The sequence below is a fragment of the Psammomys obesus genome, unplaced genomic scaffold (genome assembly GCF_907164565.1).
Source record: "Psammomys obesus unplaced genomic scaffold, mPsaObe1.curated_primary_1811, whole genome shotgun sequence".
Classification (NCBI taxonomy): domain Eukaryota; kingdom Metazoa; phylum Chordata; class Mammalia; order Rodentia; family Muridae; genus Psammomys; species Psammomys obesus.
The window spans coordinates 759,801-781,608 of NW_026596295.1; the positions used below are offsets into that span (position 1 = coordinate 759,801).

The window sequence follows — 21,808 nt, forward strand, 5'->3', positions numbered from 1 at the left end:
TCTTTCTTTCTTTCTTTCTTTCTTTCTTTCTTTCTTTCTTTCTTTCTGTTTCTTTCTTGTGAATTAGGCATTTACAAGAGATAGGAATTTATATCTGATAAACATTGCAAGGTTTTAGATCTTATTCATGAGAAGTTTTGGGTAAGGTTTAATTTTTGTAATCCTCAAACAATGAGTTTTCTTTATTTTTTAACATTTAAGTAGAAGTATTTAAGTATATATTTTTGTACTTTTTTTTCATAAGGAAACTTGGAAAATGATTGGGCTCTTTTTTGTTGTTTAGTAATTTCTTATGAAATTAGAATATTTCATTTAATAATTAATTTAATTTCATTGTTTTTATGATTCCTCTCTCTCTTTCTCTCTCTCTCTCTCTTCTGGATCAGGAACATTGTATTTTTTTAAAAAATTCTATGACTGATTTAACGCACTGTTGAGCTGGGCGTCGTAGTGCACATCCATAATTGCAGCATAGGTGATACAGAGGTAGGAGGGTCCTTACACGTCCAAGGCCAGTGTAGTTACATAACTAAGTCCTGTTTCAAAAAGAACTTGTACAGAAGTATTAACTTTGAAGATTTTAGAAAACAGATATTGCCATACAAAAGCATTAAAACAAATCCCAAAGTTCTACAAAAAAAGAATCTGCAGAAAAATACCCTACCATGAAACAAACAGGTTCTTAAGGTTTTTGAATATTCTAAGTGTTTATAAACCAAAGAACTGTAGTTTTCTTCTGATTGATAAAAATGTTAATATATAGTAACACAATCCACTTTCTCCCTTCTTATTCCTCCCACCAACCCCTCCCATACATGTCTCCCCATTCTTTCTCAAATTCATGCCCTCTTTTTCACTGATTGTTAGTGCATGCATGCACGCATCTGTTTATATGTATACATCTATCTTCCTGGGTATAGCCTGTTCAGTCTGTATAATTTTACTTGTATGTATGTTTCCAGAGCACACTATTTTGTACTGGACAACCAATTGGTGTGTTTTTTCCTGGGAAAGACCACCTCTCCTGCTTCCAGGTTTGCTCAGTTGCCTATAATCTTTAAAATAAGCACTCTAAAGTCAGGTGTGGTGAGGGGCACACCTGTGATCCTAGCACTTGGGAGGAAAAAAGCGGGGAGGGGGGAACAGGAAATCAAGGTCACCTTTGGATACATATCATGTTGAGGCTATCCTGGCCTGCATGAAACCAGGTCTCAAAAAACATAAGCATTAAGTGTATAATCAGAATTCTTCAGGACTAAAATAGGAACTTTGTTGTTACTGTTAGGTGATATTTTTTTCTTTTGAGATTATAATCCTCTCACAAAACTTATCCCAAATATTTTATTTTGGTCAATTGTGAAATGTTTTTACTGTCACTACTAATAGTTTTAATTTTAAAATACCAATTCAAATAGCAAGGCATGGTTATGCACAACTATGATCTTAGCACTTCAAAAAAGGAAACAGGGTATTTAGAATGTTGTGCTCATCCTGTGCCATATAGTAAATTCAAGGACAGCCTAGCTACATAATATCCTGTCTCAAAAGAAGAAGAAATCATACATCTAAACTAAAAACAAACTAATAAACAACAGTAGCACTGTATTATAGTACATAATTTAAATGTATTTGCAGATACACAAAGTGCAATTAATATACTGATGTTTTTATAAATTTGGCTGGAAATATACCTCAATTGGTAGACTACTTGCATAACACATAAGAATCCCTGTGTTCTATCCTCAGTACCACGTAATATTGGTGGTGTGGTAAAAACCTGTAAGGAAGTTAAGGCAGGAGGGGATCACAACTTCAATATATCCTTGGTTACATAGGTTAGCCTGTGCTAAAGACCCTGGCTAACAGAAGTTTACAATTATGTAAACCAACAGAGAAAAATCAAATGTCCGAGATTTAAATATTTGCCTTGAACAAGGAGTCTATATGACAAGTGAGATATTATCTGCTCCTAATACTTTATTTAGTAGCCATGTAAAAAAGCACATGTATATACCCCAGATGTTTCTCCATTTTAATAGTGTTGTATTGAAAAACAAACAAGTGACAACACATGCTGGAGAGGTTGTGGAGAAAGGGGAACCCTCCTCCACTGCTGGTGGGAATGTAAACTTGTACAACCACTGTGGAAATCAATCTGGCGCTTTCTCAGACAACTAGGAATAGCGCTTCCTCAAGGTCCAGCCATACCACTCCTAGGCATATATCCTAAAGAGGCTCAAGAACACAATAAGGACATTTGCTCAGCCATGTTTGTAGCAGCTTTATTTGTAATAGCCAGAAGCTGGAAACATCCCAGATGCCCCTGAACTGAAGAATGGATGCAGAAATTGTGGTACATCTACACAATGGAATAGTACTCAGCAATAAAAAACAAGGAAATCATGAAATTTGCAGGTAAATGGAAAAGATCATCCTGAGGGAGGTATCCCAGAAGCAGAAAGACACACAGAGTATATATTCACTTATAAGTGGATATTAGACATATAACATAGGATAAACATACTAAAATCTGTACACCTAAGGAAGCTGATCAGAGGAAGAAGGACTCTGGCTAAGATGTTCAATGCCTGTTCAGAAAGGCAAAGAGGATGGACATCGGAGGAGGGAGAAAACAGGGAACAGGACAAGAGCCTACCACAGAGGGCCTCTGAAAGGCTCTACCCTGGAGAGTATTGAGGCAGATGCTGAGACTCATAGCCAAACTGTGGGCAGAGTGCAGGGAATCTTATGAAAGAAGGGGGAGATATTAAGACCTTGAGAGGACAGGCGCTCCACTAAGACAGCAACAGATCCTAAAAGTCTGGGCACAGAGGTCTTTTCTGAGACTGATACTCCAGCCAAGGACCAATCATGGAGTTGGCCTGTAACCCTTGCACATAGGTAGCCCATGGCAGTTCAGTGTCCAAGTGGGTTCCATAGTAATGGGGACAGGGACTGTCTCTGACAGGAACTGGTTGGCCTGCTCTTTGCTCACCTCTCCCTGAGGTGGAAGCAGCTTTACCAGGCCACAAAGGAAGACAATGAAGCTACTCCTGATGAGACCTGATAGACTGGAATCAGAGGGAAGGGGAGGAGGAGCTTCCTTATCAGTGGACTGGGGAAGGGGCATGGGTGGGGAAGAGTGAGGGAAGGATTGGGAAGGGAGGGGGGAGAGAGCTGCAGGGGGATACAAAGTGAATAAACTATAATTAATAAAATAAAATTAATTTAAAAAATAAAAAAATAAAAATTTATTTTCAAATTTTCTAATATTGGATTTCAATACTTACTTTTTATGTTTTTAATATTTTATTTATTGTTTATATATATGTGGCATATGCATATCTATTTATCTGCCTCCATTTATACATATATACATAAAATAAAATATGACAAAAAGTAAACAAGTCTAAACTTTAATATTGATTTGCTTTCAACTATTCTTCTAACTGCCTACTGTATTCCACTTAAATATTGTCTATGTTAATACTCTGAATCTATAAGAAGGATAATTAAAGGTTCTACTCAGAAGTATAACACTTCACAGAACTTGTATACAAATCATTTGGGAAACCAACTAAAAAATTTGAGTTGAACATCTTATTAATTAATACTGATGAACAGTTTGGCCTCGGAAATGACCTAATGATGATGTTTTTTTTTTTTTTTTTTTTTTTTTTTTTTTTTTTTTTTTTTTTTTTTATCCTACTAATATGGTATCATATGTTGTTAACCAACAAAGCAATTAGTAAGCAAAGATTCTTGGGGACGACAGTAGGGATTATAAAATTTAGATTGTTAAAGCACTGTGAGAATTTCAAAGTGGGAGTTAATGAATAGCTAGTAACATAGTATCATTCTTAAGAATGTATGTATCATACATAAAGAAACAAGCTATGATTACTCTTTTGAATCCCCAAGAATACTAGAAAATCAGATCTTAGAATGATTTAGTCATCTTTTTCCTCTCCATCATCTTTTGTATCTCCTTTTCTCTTTCCAAAGGTCTTCTTTTTCCTCTTTAACATAGTTCTATCATCTTTACCCTGATTTTCTTTTTTCTTTGATATGAGAATCATTTTTCTTCTTCTGAATCTGAGCCTCTTATTCCTCTTCCTTCATATCCAACCTGTAAAATCTCTGCTTCTGAGTATGATTCTTCTTGATAAAAATCCATCTATGTGTGTGGTTGATGTAGCAGTTCAAAAATATTTTATAATCTCACAGTTCCATGAATCAAGGCAGAGCTCCTATACAGTGGACTTCACTTTTGTTACCCGTCCAATTGAATATATTTTTATTCTAAATATGTTTGGAGAAAAAAGAAAACAATATCCTTTGGAGTCCAGGTAGTCAGAACTCTTAATTTGAATACCTCCATTTTCTTGTATACACACAGACACCTCTAGTGGTTGCTCAGAGACTGAGCCTGCATCCTTTGCCCCCTTCTTTTTAATTAGCAATTTATTTTCATTTTTTATTAATTTATGGTTATTTATTACAATTTATTCACTTTGTATCCCGGCTGTGGTCCAATCCGCTCATCTCCTCCAGATCCCAACCTCCATCACACTTCTCTTACTAAGCCCCTCATCTAGGGGAAGACCTCCTCCCCATTTATCTGACTTTAACCTGTCCAGTCTCATCAGGACTGGCTGCTTGTTGTTCTCTGTGGCCTGGCAAGGCGGCACCCCCTCTCCCACCACCCACAAGGGACAGGTGATCAGAGAGCCTGCCAACTGAGTTGATACCAGAGACAGTACCTGCTCCCCTTACTAGGAAACCGAATTGGAGAATGACTCTATGGGCTACATCTGAACAGGAGTTTTAGGTCCTCTCCATGCATGGTACTTGGTTGGGCTCTCAGTCTCCACAGCACCCCCAGGGCCCAGTATTTTTGGCTCTGCTGGTCTCTTTTTGGAGATCCCGTCCCCTCCAGTTTTTTCTATCTCTCCTTTCTTTTATAAAATTCCATGCATTCTGCCCAGATTGGCCATGTTTCTCAGCCTCTGCTTTGAAACCCCAATCAGTGGTGTCTTTCAGAGGCCTTCTGTGATAGGCTCTGTCTGGTTCCCTGTCTTCTCCTGTTTCCAATGTCTATAGTGTTCACCCTTCTGAATAAGGATTGTGCATCTTCCCTAAGGTTCTTCTTTGTTAAGCTTCTTTAGGATTATATATTGTAGTATGTTTATCCTATATTATATGTCTAATAACCACTTATGAGTTAGCATATACCATGTGTGTCTTCTTGCTCCTGGGTTATCTCACCGAACATGATATTTTTTAGTTTCCACCATTTGCCTGCAAATTTCATGATTACTTTGTTTTTAATAGCTGAGTATTATTCCATTGTGTAAACGTACCATAATTTCTGTACCCATTCCTCCATTGAGGGACATCTAGGTTGTTTTCAGATTCTGGCTATTACAAATAAAACCGTTATGAACATGGTTGAACAAATGTCCTTGTAGTATACTTGAGCATCTTTTTGATATATGCCTAGGAGTGGTATAGCTGGATCTTGAGGTAGCACTATTCCTAATTATCTGAGAAAGCACCAGATTGATTTCCAAAGTGGTTGAACAAAATTACATTACCACCAGCATTGAAGGAGGGTTCCCCTTTCTCCACATCCTCCAGCATTTATTTTCACTTGAGGTTTTAATTGTAGCCATTCTGATGGGTATAAGGTGAAATCTCAGGGTCATTTTGACTTAAATTTCCCTGATGACTAAAGACGTTGAGCATTTCATTAATTGTTTCTCTGCCATTTGATATTCCTCTACTGAGAATTCTCTGTTTAACTCTGTATTCCATTTTTTATTGGATTACTTGATTTGTTGCTTTTTAACTGCTTGAGTTCTTTATATATTCTAGATACAGCCCTCTGTCAGATAAAAGGTTGGTGAAGATCCTTTCCCAGTCTGTAGGCTGTCGTTTTGTTCAGATGACAGTGCCTTTGCTTTACAGAAACTTTTCAGTTTCATGAGGTCCCATGTATTGACTGTTGCTCTTAGAGCCTGTGCTGTTGGTGTTCTGTTCAGGAAGTTGTCTCCTGTGCCAATGAGTTCAAGGCTCTTCCCTGCTTTTTCCTCTAACAGGCTTAGTGTGTCTGGTTTTATGTTGAGGTCTTTCATCCACTTGGACTTTAGTTTTGTGCAGGGTGATAAATATGGATCTATTCGTATTTTTCTACATTTAGACATCAGTTAGACCAGCACCATTTGTTGAAGATGCTGTCTTTTTTCCATTGAAAGTTTTTTGCTTCTTTGTCAAAAATCAAGTATCTGTAGGTGTATGGGTTTATTTCTCAATTCCATTGATCCATCATTGTTTCTGTGCCAATACCATGCATTTTTTATTACTATTGCTCTGTCATACAGTTTGATATCAAGGATGGAGATACCTCCAGATGATCTGTTGTTATACACGATTGTTTTAGCAGTTCTCAGATTTTCTTGTTTTTTTCATATGAAATTGAAAATTGTTCTTTCAAGGTGTGTGAAGAATTGTGTTGGTATTTTGATGGGAATTGCACTGAATCTGTAGATTGCTTTTGGTAAGATGGCCATTTTTACTATGTTAATCCTACCAATCCATGAGTTTAGAGAGATTTTCTTCTTTTGATACCTTCTTCAATTTCTTTCTTCAGAGACTTGAAGCTTATTCAAATAGGTCTTTCACTTGCTTGGTTAGAGTCATACCAAGGTACTTTATATTATTAGCGGCTATTGTAAAGGGTGTTGTTTCCCTAATTTCTTTCTCAGCCCGTTTTTATTTTCTATATAAAAGGGTTACTGATTTTTTTTGAATTAATTTTGTATACACCCCTGCATGCATGGGATGAAGCCTACTTGGTAATGGTGGATGATATTTTTTATATGTTCTTGGATTTAGTTTGCAAGTACTTTATTGAGTATTTTTGCATCAATGTTCATAAGAGAGATAGGTCTGAAGTTCTGTTATTTTTTTGTTGTTGTGTCTGTGTGGTTTAGGTGTCAAGGTTACTGTAGCTTCATAGAATGAGTTTGGTAATGTTCCTTCTGTTTTTATTTTGTGAAATAGTTTGAATAGAATTGGAGTTAGCACTTCATTGAAGGTCTGGTAGAATTCTGCACTGAAATCATCTGGTCCTGGGCTTCATTTGAAAGGGACACTTTTGATGACTGCTTGCTTCTATTTCTTTGGGGGATATAGAACAATTTAATCTATTTACTACATCTTGATTTAATTTTTGTTAATGGAATCTCAGGAAAATTGTCTATTTCATTTAGAGTTTCAAATTTTGTGGCATATAGGCTTTTATAGTAAGACCTGTCTGTAGTTATATCCCCCTTTTCATTTCTGATTTTGCCTATTTGGATAATTTTTCTCTACCTTTTATTTAGCCTTAGGGTTTGTCTATCTTGTTGATTTTCTCAAAGAACCAGGTCTTGGTCTCATTGATTTTTTTTTGAATTGTTTTCTTTATTTCTACTTCATTGATTTCAGCTCTGAATTTGATTATTTCCAATCGTCTACTCCTCTATGGAGTGTCTTCTTCTTTTGGTGTTGTTGTTGGGGCTTTTAGGTGTGCCATTAATTTGCTTCTATGAGATATCTCAAACTTCTTTCTGGAGACACTTGGTGCTATGACCTTTCCTCTTAGCACTGCTTTTATTGTGTCCCATAGGTTTGTGTAAATTGTGCCTTCATTTTTTTTGAATTTTAGGAAATATTTAATTTATTTTTTCATTTCTTCCCTGACCAATCTGTCATTGAGTATAGAGTTATTTAGTTTCCATGTGTGTGTAGATTTTTTTGTTATTTCTATTGTTGAGGTCTAGTTTTAGGCCATCTTGGTCTTATAGGATTCAAGGAATTATTTCAGTCTTCTTCTACCTGTTGAGACTTGCCTTGTGTCTGACTATATGGTCAATTTTTGAGACAGTTCCCTGGGTTGCTGAGAAGAAGATATACTCTTGAGTTTTTGTGATAAATTCTGTAGACATCTATTAGATCCACTTGATTTAAGTCCTCCGTAAGTATCATTATTTCTCTGTTTAGCTTTTGTCAAGATGATCTGTGCCTTGGAGAGAGTGGAATATTGAAGTCTCCCACTATTTAGATGTTAGGATCAATGTGGTTTAAGCTTTAATAATGTTTAATTCACGAATGCAGGTACTTTTGTATTGGGGGCATAGATGTTCAGGATTGTGATGTCCTCGTGGTGGATTTTTCCTTTGATGTGAATGAAGTGTCCCTTCTCATATTTTTTTGATTAATTTTGGTTGAAAGTGTATTTATTAGATATTAGGATAACTACTTCAGCTTGTTTTCTGGGTATTTTTGCTTGAAAAATCTTTTTTTATCCCTTTACTCTGAGGTAGTATCTGTCTTTGGTGCAGGAGTGTGTTCCATGGATGCAGCATAATTCTGGATCCTTTTTTCTGCAGCCATTCTGTTAGTCTTTGTAGTTTTATTGGAGAGTTGAGCCCGTTGATGTTCATAGATAATAGTAACCAATGAATGTTAGTTCCCTTTATTGTGGAGGTGGTGGTGATAGTGTGTTTGTGTGCTTGTTTTCTTTTGCTTTTGTGTGTGTGTGTGTGTGTGTGTGTGTGTGTGGTTGTTATGAAGTTACCTATGTCCTGTGTTTTCTTGGCTGTAGTTGATTTTATTAGATTGGAGTTTTTTCTCTAGTATCATCCATAGACCTAGGTTGCTGTATAGATATTGTTTCAGTTTAGTTTTGTCTTGGAATATTTTGTTCTCTCCATCTATGTTGATTAAAAGTTTTATTGGGTATAGTACTCTGGTTTGACATCTGTGCTCTCTTTGAGTCTGCACATCTGTCCAGGTCCTTCTGGCTTTCCTGGATTCTGTTGAGAAATCTGATTGTGATTCTTATAGGTCTGACTTTATATGTTACTTGTCCTTTTCCCCTTGCTTCTTTTATTATTATTTTGTTGTTGTTGTTGTTCTGTAGATTTAGTCATTTGACAATTATGTGATGTGAGTTGTTTCTTGTTTGGTCTAGTCTATTTGGTATTTTGTAGGCCTTATGTAGGTTTATGGACATCTCTTTCTTTAAGTTGGGAAATTTTTCTTGTATGATTTTCTTGATAATATTTTCTGGACCTTGGAGCCTACAATCATCTTTTGCCTCTATTCCTATTACTCACAGATTATGCCTTTGCATGGCGTTCTTGATTTCCTGGATTTTTTGTCTGTGGAACTTTTCCAATTTTCCTTTTCTTTTAGAGACGTTTCAATTTCTGCAATCAATTCTTCAGTGCCTGAGGTTCTCTCTTCCATCTCTCTTCCATCTGTTGCATTCTGTTGGTGATGCTGATCTTTTCTCTAAGTGCTCTAGCTCCAGGGTTTTCTTTGTGTTTTCTTTATTGGTTCTAATTCTGTTTTCAGGTCTTGCACCATTTCCTTCATCTGTTTGAATGTGGATTCCTGTATTTCCATGATGGCCTCTATTTTTTTTTGTTCGTTTCCTCTTTATGATTCTCTAATAACTGGACAAGCATGGATTCTTTTATCACTTTCCTGTGTTTTTGATGAATTGTAATATCTATTGATTTGAGGGGTTGCTGGTAAAGCCATGATTTTCTGATTTTTGCTGGATGTGTTCTTTTTTAAATTTTTATTTTTATTAATTACAGTTTATTCACTTTTTATTCCAGCTGTAGTCCCTTCCCTCCTCTCCTCCCAATCTCAGCCTCCTTCCCCCTTCTGCTTCCACGCCCCTATCCAAGTCCACTGATAGGGGAGGTCCTCCTCCCCTTCCATCCATTTGATTCTAGTCTATCAGGTCTCATCAGGAGTAGCTGCATTGTCTTCCTCTGTGGCCTGGTAAGGCTGCTCCCCACTCAAGGGGAGATGATCAAAGAGCAGGCCAATCAGTTCATGTCAGAGATAGTTACTGTTCCCAATTTATGGAACTCACTTGGACACTGAACTGCTATGCACTACATCTGTACAGGGGTTCTAGGTTATCCCTATGAATGTGACAACACATGCTGGATGTGTTCTTCAGCCAATTTCTAGCCATCTGCTTATCTCTAACATTTGCTGTTTGTTCCTGAAGCATGTACTGCAGACTGGGTCTGTCTTTCCTTGGTGTAGAGAGCATTCTTCAGGAAGATGAGAGAGAGTGGGTGTTGGTGTTTCTGATGCAGCTGAGGGAGGAAGGTCACAGGTGCATGTGTGCAAGCACAGGAGTGTGTGTGGGAGTCTACCTGTCTGGAAGGGTGGGATGTAAGGGAGGAGCTTAAGTGCTGGCTGTGTTGTAGGTGAAGTTTGTTGGCACAGTGTGTGTGTGTGTGTGTGTGTGTGTGTGTGTGTGTGTGTGTGTGTGCAGGTGACCTGAATGTCTCAGTGGCCCACCAATGTGTATTTGTATTGTGCTCCGGGTGCTCAGATCTGTCTGGGCTGCACCATCTTGGCTCCATGAATTGTTTCCAGGAATTGTTTGGCTGGACTTCACTGGGAGACTCCACAAGAGGCTTCAATGTTGAGAATGTTGTCCTTGAGATCCCTGTGTAGCCTTTAGTGGGGGTGTGAGTGGGAGCGATCCCAAGTCTGGTGGCTTGCATAGAGGGACCCCGGATCTGGCTGTCTTGCCTATACAGTCACTGGCATGCCTTTGTGGAAAGCTCAGAGGGCCTGCTTGAACTCACTGGCAGGCATATGCGGCAATGTCAGAGGACCCACAGTTTTCTACTCTCAGATATTGGTCCCCCGTTTTGCCATTAGAGTAAAGAGATAACCCATACATGGGCTTATGCACTCTTCCCCCTCCCTGCTACCTCAGCCCCTGGAAGCTGCAAGAGCCAGGTTTGTTGCAGTTGACAGTGCAGGGAGTCGACTGTTTGCCACTCTCAGACCCTGGAGATGTTCACTTGGGGTCTTGGTCCAATCTGTCTCAGCTCAGGGTTGTTCCCTCTAGACCAGGAAGCCTCAAAGTTCATGCTCTGGCGTTAGCTGCCCATACACTCACGAGTTTTGGTGTTTAGGATCCTCTGCCCTTCAGAAATCATGTGCACTGGTCACCACCATCCTGGAGTCCTCTGCCTTAAGTGCATGTTTTTAAGTATTGTCAGGGAGACTTATCATCAAGAACCTATTACTACTGATTTTACTTTTGTTTATTTTTTTGTTTTTAATTGTGGAAAAGTATGATACTGTATCTGTTCAAAGTATGTGTAAAAGCAGAGAAAGTGGACAACAAATTTAGTAAACTGTATTAATGAACAATATCAATTGATCTTGTGACATCTGTGTTGTCTGTGCTCTAGACAAATGAGGTTTCTAGGTTACTAGATAGCTGAATTTCAGATGTATATGATATTTTACTCTTGATGTGTACATAGTGTATCAAACTGTATATTCTATTATATAATTTACAGCTACATATATAATGATAAAATTATATAAGTAAGATATAAGGTCCAGACATGTCCTCTAAGTATAATTGTTTCAGGATTCAAATTTTACCAATTCACCTTGTTTTTCCGCAGTTTTTTAAAAATTTTAGTGGTATATATTTTGACATGTAAGAATACATCATTCTTATGCATTTTTTGAATCATTATATATATATATATATATATATATATATATATATATATATATATATAATCTTTTGGGAAATTATGTTTATCCGAAAAGGTTTTTTTTTTTCTTCTTCTCTTGTGGTTATTTATACTTACATATATTTAAGATCTTACTTGTAGATCATGTTCGTCTTGTTCAAGGAAGTCAAAGAGTGACTTTAAAATTACCACTACATCATGTGAAGCAAACGGAAATATCACATTTTCTGGAGCACTTGTTTTATTATCATTTACTAAAGTTTATTCAATTTATATCCCAGCTGTGGTCCAGTCCTTCATCTCCTTCCAATCTCACCCTCCTTCTTTCTTCTCTCCCTATGCCCTTCTCCTAGTCTACTGATAGGGGAGGTTCTCCTTCCCTTCTGTCTAACCCTAGCCTATCAGGTCTCATCAGGACTAGCTACATTGTTTTCCTCTTTGGCCAGCCAAAGCTGCACTCCACCCCTCCTCCAGTGGCAGGTGATCAGAGAGCCTGCCACTGAATTCATGTCAGAGACAGTCCCTACTCTCCTTACTAGGGAACCCACTGGGAGACTGGAGTCTATGTGTTACATCTGAGCAGGGGTTTTAGGCCTTATCCTGCATGGTCCTTGGTTGGGTAACATTCTCTTCAGGGCTCCCAGGGTTCAGGTTTTTATTTTTATTTTTATTTTTGGTTCTGTTGGTTTCCCTTTGGAGCTCCTGTCTCCTCCAGGTCTTTCTATCTCCTCTTTCTTTCATAAAATTCCATGCATTCTGCCCAAAGTTTGGCTACAAGTCTCAGCCTCTGCTTCCATACCTGGATCAGTACAGGCTTTCAGAGGCTGTCTATGATAGGCTTCTGTCCTGTTCCCTGTCTTCTCCTTCTGATGTCTGTCACGTTCATTCTTCTGAATGAGGTTCAAGCATCTTCCCTAGTCTTCCTTGTTGTTTAGCTTCTATAGGAGGATAGATTTTAGTATGTTTATCCTATATTATATCTAGAACACTTTTATGTTTTCTTTTTTTTTTACTTTTTATTTTTTAATTAATTAATTTTTTATTTTTAAAATTTTATTTATTAATTAATTTATTCATTTTGTATCCCAGCTGTAGTCTCCTCCCTTGTCCCCTCCTAATCTCGCCCAGCCTCCCTCTACTCCTCTGATGACTCTCTCCAAGTCCACTGATGGGGGGAGCTGTCCTCCTCCCCATATCTCTGACCCTACCCTATCAGATCTCATCAGGACTGGTTGCATTGACTTGCTCTGTGACCTGGTAAGGTTGCTCCCCCATCAGGGGGAGGTGATCAAGAGCCAGCCATTGAGTTCATGTCAGAGACAGCCTCCTGTTCCCCTTACTAGGGGTTCCACTTAGATACTGAGCTGCCTTGGGCTACATCTGAGCAGGGGTTCTAGGTTATCATGAATGGTCCTTGATTGGAGTATCAGTCACAGAAAAGACCCCTGTGCCCAGATTTTTTGGTTTTGTTGCTTTCCTTGTGAGCTCCTGTCTCTTCCAGATTTTTCCTCTCTGACTTCTTTCATAAAATTCCCTGCACTCTGCCCAGTTTGGCTATGAGTCTCAGCATCTGCTTTTTTAAAATTATTTTTATTTTTTATATTAATTAAAGTTTATTCACTTTGTATCATGGCTGTAGGCCCCACCCTCCTCCCCTCCCAATCCTACCCTTACTTCCTCATTTCCTCCTATGTGCATTTCCAAGTTCTTGGATAGGGGAGGTCCTTCCCCCTTCCATCTGACCCTAGCTTATCCTGTCTCATCAGAACTTGCTGTATTGTCCTTCTGTGTGGCCTGGCAAGGCTGCTCCTCCATCAGGGGAAGGCGGTCAAAGAACTAGCCACTGAGTTCATGTCAGAGACAGTCCCTTGTTCCCCTTACTAGGGTTTCCACTTGGATACTGAACTGCCTTGGGCTACATCTGAGCAGGGGTTCTAGGTTATATCTATGAATGGTCCTTGGCTGGATTATCAGATATTTTGGTTCTGTTGTTATCCTTGTGGAACTCCTGTCCTCTCCAGGTCTTACTATCTCCCTCTTCTTTCCTAAGATTCCCTGCACTCTTCCAAAAGTTTATAAGTCTCAGTACCTGCTTTGATACCATGCTGGTTAGCGTCTTTCAGAGGTCCTCTGTGGTAGGCTCCTGTCCTGTTACCTGTTTTCTCCCTCTTCTGATGTCCATCCCATTTGCCTTTCTGTATGAGGACTGATCATCTGCTAAGCAAGAAGGAGGACCCTGAAACACTTTTTTATTAAAAATATAATCGTTAAGGTAAGATAGTCAATAGATAACTAGTTCAGGAAGTTCTAGTCACTTTAAAAGAGGTAACGGATGAATACATTTGAGATCAAGCAGAATTCACTTTAAATCCTTGCTACTCACTTGACAAGATATTTTTCCCAAAGTTGCTGTTTTTGAACCTCAGTTTTTCATTTATATAATGTAAAAAAAACAACACTAGCTAAAATATGAAATAGTCATTGCAGAATCTAGTCCATACAGAATTACAGCTGTATTTAATGTTTCTATGCATTCTGTAAACACTGTATTTTAGAAAATTTATGAGGTTTTCAAAAGCACATCATTAAAAATTTGCAAAAATCAACTTTACATCACTTATGTGTGAGACAAGTTTATTTAAGATTTTCTTTTACTCATTTATTTTGTTTAATTCTTAAGATATTATACTGTTTTAGTAGTTTATAATATGATATACATTTTTCTTTCCATTTTTTCTTTTAATTTTTATTAATTACACTTCATTCACTTTGTATCCCCCCATAAGTCTCTCCCTCCTCCCCTCCCAATCCCACCTTCCCTCCCCCTTCTCCACACATGCCCCTCCACAAGTCCACTGATAAGGGAGGTCTCCCTCTGCTGAGACTTATGGGCAACCTTTGGGCAGCATGCAAGGAATTTCATGAAAGAAGTAGGAAATAATAAGACCTGGAGAGGGTAGGAGCTCCACAAGGAGAGGAACAGAACCAAAAAATCTGGGCACAGGGGTTCTTTCTGAGACTGATACTCCAACCAAGGACAATTGATGGAGATAAACTAGAACCCCTGCACAGATGTTGCCCAAGGGAGTTCAGTGTCTAAGTGGGTTCCATAGTAATGGGAACAGGGACTGTCTCTGACATAAACTGATTGGCCTGCTCTATGATATACATTTTTAATTTAAAGTTCCATAATCATATTATGGAATGCAATATTTTTATTGTGTATTCCATAAAGAGCCATGATTCAGGAAAATTGTACTAAGTATAATAAATTACTTATTTAGAAGAATATATTTTATAATTAAATCCTAAATGCCAACTTATTGTATTACCTTTATTAGCTTTTTCTCGTTCATAAAAGTAATGCACATTCATTGTATAAAACTTTTTCAGTAGCTGAAAGGGCAAAATATAGTAAATAAATCTTTGACAAACCAAAATAATGGTATTGTGTAACAAAGTTACTATCTTATAGAAAATTTCTCTTATAAATTACTTTAAAAAGGAGAATATCTCAATATAAAAATAGGTATATGTATTGTGCATGATAAAATCTACCAAAATAATATAGTAACCAAAGAAATTCAATCAAAACACTCATGTTTTTTTCAATTCTCAGACTAGTAAAAACTACAGAAGATTCAAAGTGGAGGTTTGAGGAAAGCAAGATTTATATATATTTTAGGGCACTTAGAAAATATAGATGTTTAGCTATTTTTCTTTAGTATTAGAGAAAATGTATACAAAATAATGTATATAATAATGAATATTTATGAAAATGATATAAATAATAGTATGATATTAACCATGTTATTATGTATATGTACAATAGAAGTCCTTAAGCCTGGAGATTTTATATGCACATTTGATTAATAATATTTTGAGCCTTTTCTAATTAAAGAGCTGACTTTTAGTGTGTTTTAATATTTTTATATTATAAATAAGTCTATAATGAATATGATTAACTATAAACTTTGCCTACATCTGTGCCTACTTTTTAATAGTTATATCATGTATTAATTATGCATAATAATCAATTGTACCATGCATTTTCATGTATGTATATAATATTTTGATAATATTCACTTCCCATTACTATTTACAGTTTACCTCCCATCCCTGACAATCCCTTTCCTATTTCCACCTAGTCATATTTCTACTTTGCTGCCCCTTTTCAATTTCTTCCTGTGTGTCTCTGTCTCTTTTTGTATCTATTTTTGATGACTGTACTTTGTATTAGGGCTGTTTTCCGGGTACTCAGTAAGGAATTAGCTACAGGATCATGGATTCATTACTAGAAGCTATCCCACTAAAGTTTTTCTTACCTCAGAAGCTATTAATTGCCTATACATCCTCAGGGATTTTGGAACCTTGTATGCCCTCCCTATAGCTATTATTATCTGCTTATATTTGGGGAGTAAGGGAGGGGCTAAAGTCAGTTAATTAGGTAACCAACTACTCTGATTATGTGAGTCCAGTTCTTCAGGAAAGAATCTATGCTGGCAATGTAAACCTTGTCAAAACCCCATGGCTGGGGAAGTCATCAGCCCTAGTGGGGAAGTTTAGGGCTTATTATTTTACAAAATGGACACTAGGCCCTCATCAAATTGCTGTCTAGATAGCTATGTTTATAATCAGATTAGTGTTTCTTTCATCTTTGGTTAGAAAAACTCTTTTTTGCTGTGGACAGGGGTAAAAGCAGAGAGTTATTACTGATCAAACTATATTTACATTTTAAGATACATTCCTAAAAAATTAGTTAATAGGTCAAAAGATATAAGCAATTTTAGAATTCTTAAACATTTTTTTTTGCAATTCTTAGTACATACTAATTGGATGGATCTTATGACAGAGAGGAGAAGTAATATGTTCTTACTAAGTTTTCATGTATTTTTTGAGTCCTTAATCATGTTTGCTCTTATACTTCGGTTTCTTTTGTCTTTTATTGGATTTTTTTTGCCCATGTGTAGGCGTTGTTTCTATGACACAAATACAACTTATTACTTAGAAATGGGTTTTTCTAAGTTTGATGCTGACTTCTTCATATTGCCATTTTTTTGTTGTTTTGTTTTTTATCCTTTCAGACGTGGGTTGGCAATAAGCGGAGAAAAATGAGTAGTAAGAACTCTGAATCAGGAACAGCAGGAACTATTTCTGCTACCTCATTGGCAGTTCCAGACATTACTGTCAGAAATGTTGTTAATATTGCCAGGCCTTCAAGCCAGCAATCTTCTTGGACTTCTGCCAATAATGATGTCATTGTAACTGGTATATACAGTCCAGCAAACTCATCAAATAAGCAAGGGACAACAAAGCATACAAATACACAAATTACAGAAGTACATAAAATTCCTATTCAGAAACCAGCCACTAAAAATGACACTGAATTTCAATTGCACATTCCTGTTCAAAGACAAGTAGCACACTGCAAAAATGCTTCTGTGCTCCTAGGGGAAAAGACAATTATTTTGTCAAGACAGACAAGTGTACTAAATGCTGGAAACTCAGTGTACAATCACACAAAGAAAACCTATGGAAGTTCTCCGGTGCAAGCTTCTGAAATGACAGTACCTCAAAAGCCATCTGTGTGCCACCAACCTTGCAAAATTGAACCAGTTGGTATTCAAAGGTCATACAAACCTGAACATGCAAGTCTGGCATCACATAACTTATGTGCACAAAAGCCAACCATTAGAGACCCTTACTGTAGAACACAAAACTTGGAAATTCGTGAAGTGTTTTCATTGGCAGTCAGTGATTACCCTCAGAGAATTCTGGGAGGAAATAACACAAAGAAGCCTGGCTCAGCAGAAGGAACTTGTTTGTCCATTGCAATGGAGACTGGAGATGCAGAAGATGAATATGCCAGAGAAGAAGAGCTGGCATCAATGGGAGCACAGATAACAAGCTACTCAAGGCTTTATGAAAGTGGCAATTCCCTTCAAGCTGAGAACCAAAGTACAACTTTGCATAGACCAGGAAGAAACCTACCAAATTCACAAATGGTGAATATTAGAGATTTGTCAGACAATGTACTGTATCAAAATAGAGACTACCATTTGACACCACGGACCTCATTGCATACAGCATCTAGTATGTACAGTAATACTAATCCATCACGGAGTAATTGTTCTCCACATTTTGTATCATCAAACCAATTGAGGTTATCACAAAACCAAAACAATTACCAGGTAAGGTATAAATTTATTTTACGTAGATTTTTATAGGCATGTTTGTTTTAAAAATGACATTTGTGTACAGTTATATTACTGCCTAGGTCACAGGCATATTTTGAAGTAATTTGAGACTTTTATTTGAAAATGGTGGATTGCACTCAACACCATGAAGAATGTTGTGTTTTCTTTATCATGTTTAAAAATGCTGAGGTCTTTAAAAAATAAAAAGGAATATAGACATTTAATAACACCTTACTTCTGACATTAAAAAGTTTTGTTAAGAAATGGTACCTTTATAGGAATATAGCATTTCCCACATCTAAAATAAGATTAAATTGGTTATCCACCCAAGTCAGTCTGCCCTCTAGATGTTAATAGCTGAGAACTGAGAGCTTGAGGCAGTTTAGCCAACTGATTTGTCTAAAAGAAGATGTGTGATTAAAATGTTAAATTGACTATTAATCAGATAATATTTTGTATGGCAGTCATTGGGGAAAGATATATCCAGAGTAAGATTTTAAATAAACAGTAGACCTAGAAACCAAACAGGATTTTTTCTTTGCTGTTTTACGTATTCAAATACTCTCTTTAACTATGAAGTTCTTAAGATCTTCTCCCATAAAAATAAGGTTTTAAGAATTTGATTAAGAGGGTATGGATGTTGACTATGTATCCTTGCTACTGGCTAGACATCATTATCTGTTCAACCACAATACTGAGGGAAATAGCTCCCACCATATCCCCAATATAACAGACCATTTCTCTTAACTCTCTCTACCTTACATTTTATAACTCAAAATGGGAAGCAATGGCTGGTTGTAGTGGTATATATCAGTAATCACCACAAGCGCCTGGTCATTCTAATATACATCACAAGTTCTAGGCCAGCCTGGGCCACATAGTGAGTTTCTGTCTCAAAACAAAGACAGAGACAGTAAGGATCAGGGAAGAAAAATTAAAAAACATTGATGTAGTACTGGAAGTACTCTTTCTGAGATCTGCCCATAACAATGAGGAATTTGGACATCATCATTACTAGTTTTTTTTCTGAAAATTAATTCACTTTTCTGTTTGTTTGTTGCCGTAAAGCATACTTAATGTAATATTGAATTGTACCATTAATATCCTCTTCACTTTACACATCTTCATTTTTATTCTTTCTGTTTGTTTATTAGTTGATTAGTTAATTTGTTTTTATTCATCACCAGGACTTGATACATAGTTCTGACAGGCCAGAATTGTCTATGTAGACAAGACTGGCCTCTTGTTACTCTCTTGTCTCTGCCTCCTGTGTGTGTCATAATTACAGGCATATGCAGACATTCCTACACAGTGTTATTAATTATAATAATAATGTTTACTATTGGTTGAAGGGCTACATAATTAGGCCTTATCTTTCATATAAACTAATTTATATTAAATGTAAATTCACCGGAACTCTTTTATTTATTACTTGTATAGAGTATATTTTTCCATACCTTTAATTGCAGACTATAGATGCCCTTGAATCTAAAATAAATATATTGTAGGCAGAGGACAGTTGAATCCTGTTTTTTTTTTCTCCATTTAGCCACTCTATACTTTGGCTAAAGAATAAAATCCATTTACACTTAAAGTAATTATTGACAAAAAAAGGACTATTCTGATATGTTAGTTTAAAGTTTTTTTTCTTTTATTCCTGTCTTGATGCCTTCATTTGTAATTTTTAATTTTTGGTTAATAATACGCTTTTGTTCTTTTTCTGTTTTGTATATCTACCAGAAGTTTTTGTTTTTTATTTGTTTCTTTTTGCTTTTTCAGTATCATGAAGTCTGAATAAAATCCGAAAACTATTTCTTAAATTTTTTTTTATTTTTTTAATTACTTACAGTTTATTAGCTTTGTATCCCATCTGTATCCTGCTCCCTCATTCCCTCCCAATTCCATTCTCCCTCCTTCCTCTCCTCCCTGCCCCTTTTGAAGTCCACTGATAGAGGAGGACCTCCTCCCCATTCATCTGACCCTGGTGTATCAGGTATCTTCAGGACTGGCTGCAAAGTCCTCTTCTGTGACCTAGCAGGGCTGCTCCTCCCTGGGGGTGGGGGGAGGTCAAAGAGCCAGTCATTGAGTTCATGTCAGAAATAGGTTTTGTTCCCCTTATTAGGGTACCCACTTGGATACTGAGCTACCATGGGCTACATCCAAGCAGAGGTTTTAGGTTATATACATACATGGTCCTTGGTTGGAGAAACAATCTCAGAAAAAAAACCTGTGCCCATATATATTCGGTCCTTGTGGAGCTCCTATCCTTTAAACGTCATACTAACTCCTCCTTCTTTCATATGATTCCCTGCACTCTGCTTTGATATACTGCTAAGTAGAGTTTTTCAGAGGCCCTCTATGGTAGGCTCCTGTCCTGTTACTTGTTTTCTCCTACATCCAATGTCCATCTCATTTGTCTTTCTAAGTGAGGATTGATCATCATACCCAGGGTCCTCTTTCTTGTTTATATTCTTTAGGTATATATATTTCAGTATGTTTATCGTATCTTATAGGTCTATATAAGTGAGTGTATACCATGTGTGTCTTTCTCCTTCTGGAATAGCTCACTCAGGATGATCTTTTCTAGGTCCCACCATTTGCCTGCAAATTCCATGATTTCCTTGTTTTTAATTGTTGTGTAGTATTCCATTGTGTAAATGTACCACAATTTCTGTATCCATTCCTTCGTTGATGGACATCTGGGTTGTTTCCAAGTTCTGGGTATTACAAATAAAGCTGCTACAAACATGTTAAACCTTTTTGTTAATGAACCCAATGTATGCAGCTTCTCTTGGAATAGTTTCTTAAATTTCTTTTCTTTCATTGAATAGACACTAGTGTCCTGTTTCTTTGCATATACTATGTCTTTTACATTGATAATTTGAGGAAGAATAAACTTTCTAGTTTTTGTATAAAGTTTTGGTCTTTTAGTCCCTTCATAGGTTTTCTCTAAGTCCTTATGCATATTTTCCAAGTCCTCTGTTTTAAAGGCTATGTTAAAGTTGTTTAATTTGTCTGAGTCTCACTCTTCTTGAGGAGCCATTTTTGTAATCCTCAATCACTAATATCTCTCTCTACCTTTTTGTGGACCAGCATTCTCCTTAAAACTTTCACAGCCATTGCCAACTCTTTCCTACCATTTCCTCTAGTCTGAGAGCTTGCTTGTACCACTTTAGGATATCTGAACTTCCAATTCATAGAGAAAGAGACCAATCCTTCAGACAGCCCCAGACATATTACAATAATGAAAAAAAATCAATTAAATTATGTCTGCTTCTTGATCACAGAAAAGACTAGGAATTGAGCCACAACTGTCTTCAAGTCATGTCATGTCACACTGAAAACCAGTTCTAATAATGGTCAGTAAAAATGTCATACATTTTACAACCACTTTCACCATGGCATTTTCTTAGTCATTTGCTTAGTTGCTGTAGGTTTTGACAGGTTTTCAGAGCTTCTACGATGCTGTTTTAGTCTTTCACTACATTATTATTATTATTATTATTATTATTATTATTATTATTATTATTATCATCTGTTTGTTTTGACATAGGGACCCAACATATAGTCTTTGCTTCTTGGAACTACCTATATAGGCTTGATTCAGTCTTGTAATCCTCCTGCCTCAGATTCCCAAGTTCTGCTTATGTGCTCTCACCTCTATGCAACTAGTTGTTTATTAACTATTGTCCTGATAGAACAAGTGTCTAGAGCTTCCTAGTTCTTATTGTTACTAACCAGTCTGGGGTTTTGTTTTGTTTTGTTTTTCTTTTCTTTTCTTTTTTTTCCAAACTACAGAGTTACCACATTCAAGCACCTAAGGTTAGTGCAGAAAACAGCTTTGGTGTTTAACACAAAACAAAACAAAGCTTCTGTATTTGGCTTCAACAAAGAGCTGTGTGCAAAGGGAAGATTGTGGTAAAAACACTAGTACTGCTTACTAAAGATGGTAATTTACTAACAAAAATGGATCTTCTATTGCTGCCTGGAGTGCTGATGTGTTACTAGCCAGGTTATAAAATAACT

The 21,808-nt window shown here is 36.8% G+C and overlaps 1 protein-coding gene across 1 annotated transcript in view; it reads left to right on the forward strand.

Annotated features, from left to right (window-relative positions):
- Hdx (highly divergent homeobox) overlaps positions 1-21,808 on the forward strand; it is a 140,730-nt gene that overhangs the window by 2,479 nt on the left and 116,443 nt on the right. The window contains exon 2 of the mRNA XM_055597007.1: positions 16,670-17,776. Coding sequence (XP_055452982.1) covers positions 16,670-17,776 — 1,107 coding nt within the window. The remainder of the gene's footprint in view (positions 1-16,669; positions 17,777-21,808) is intronic.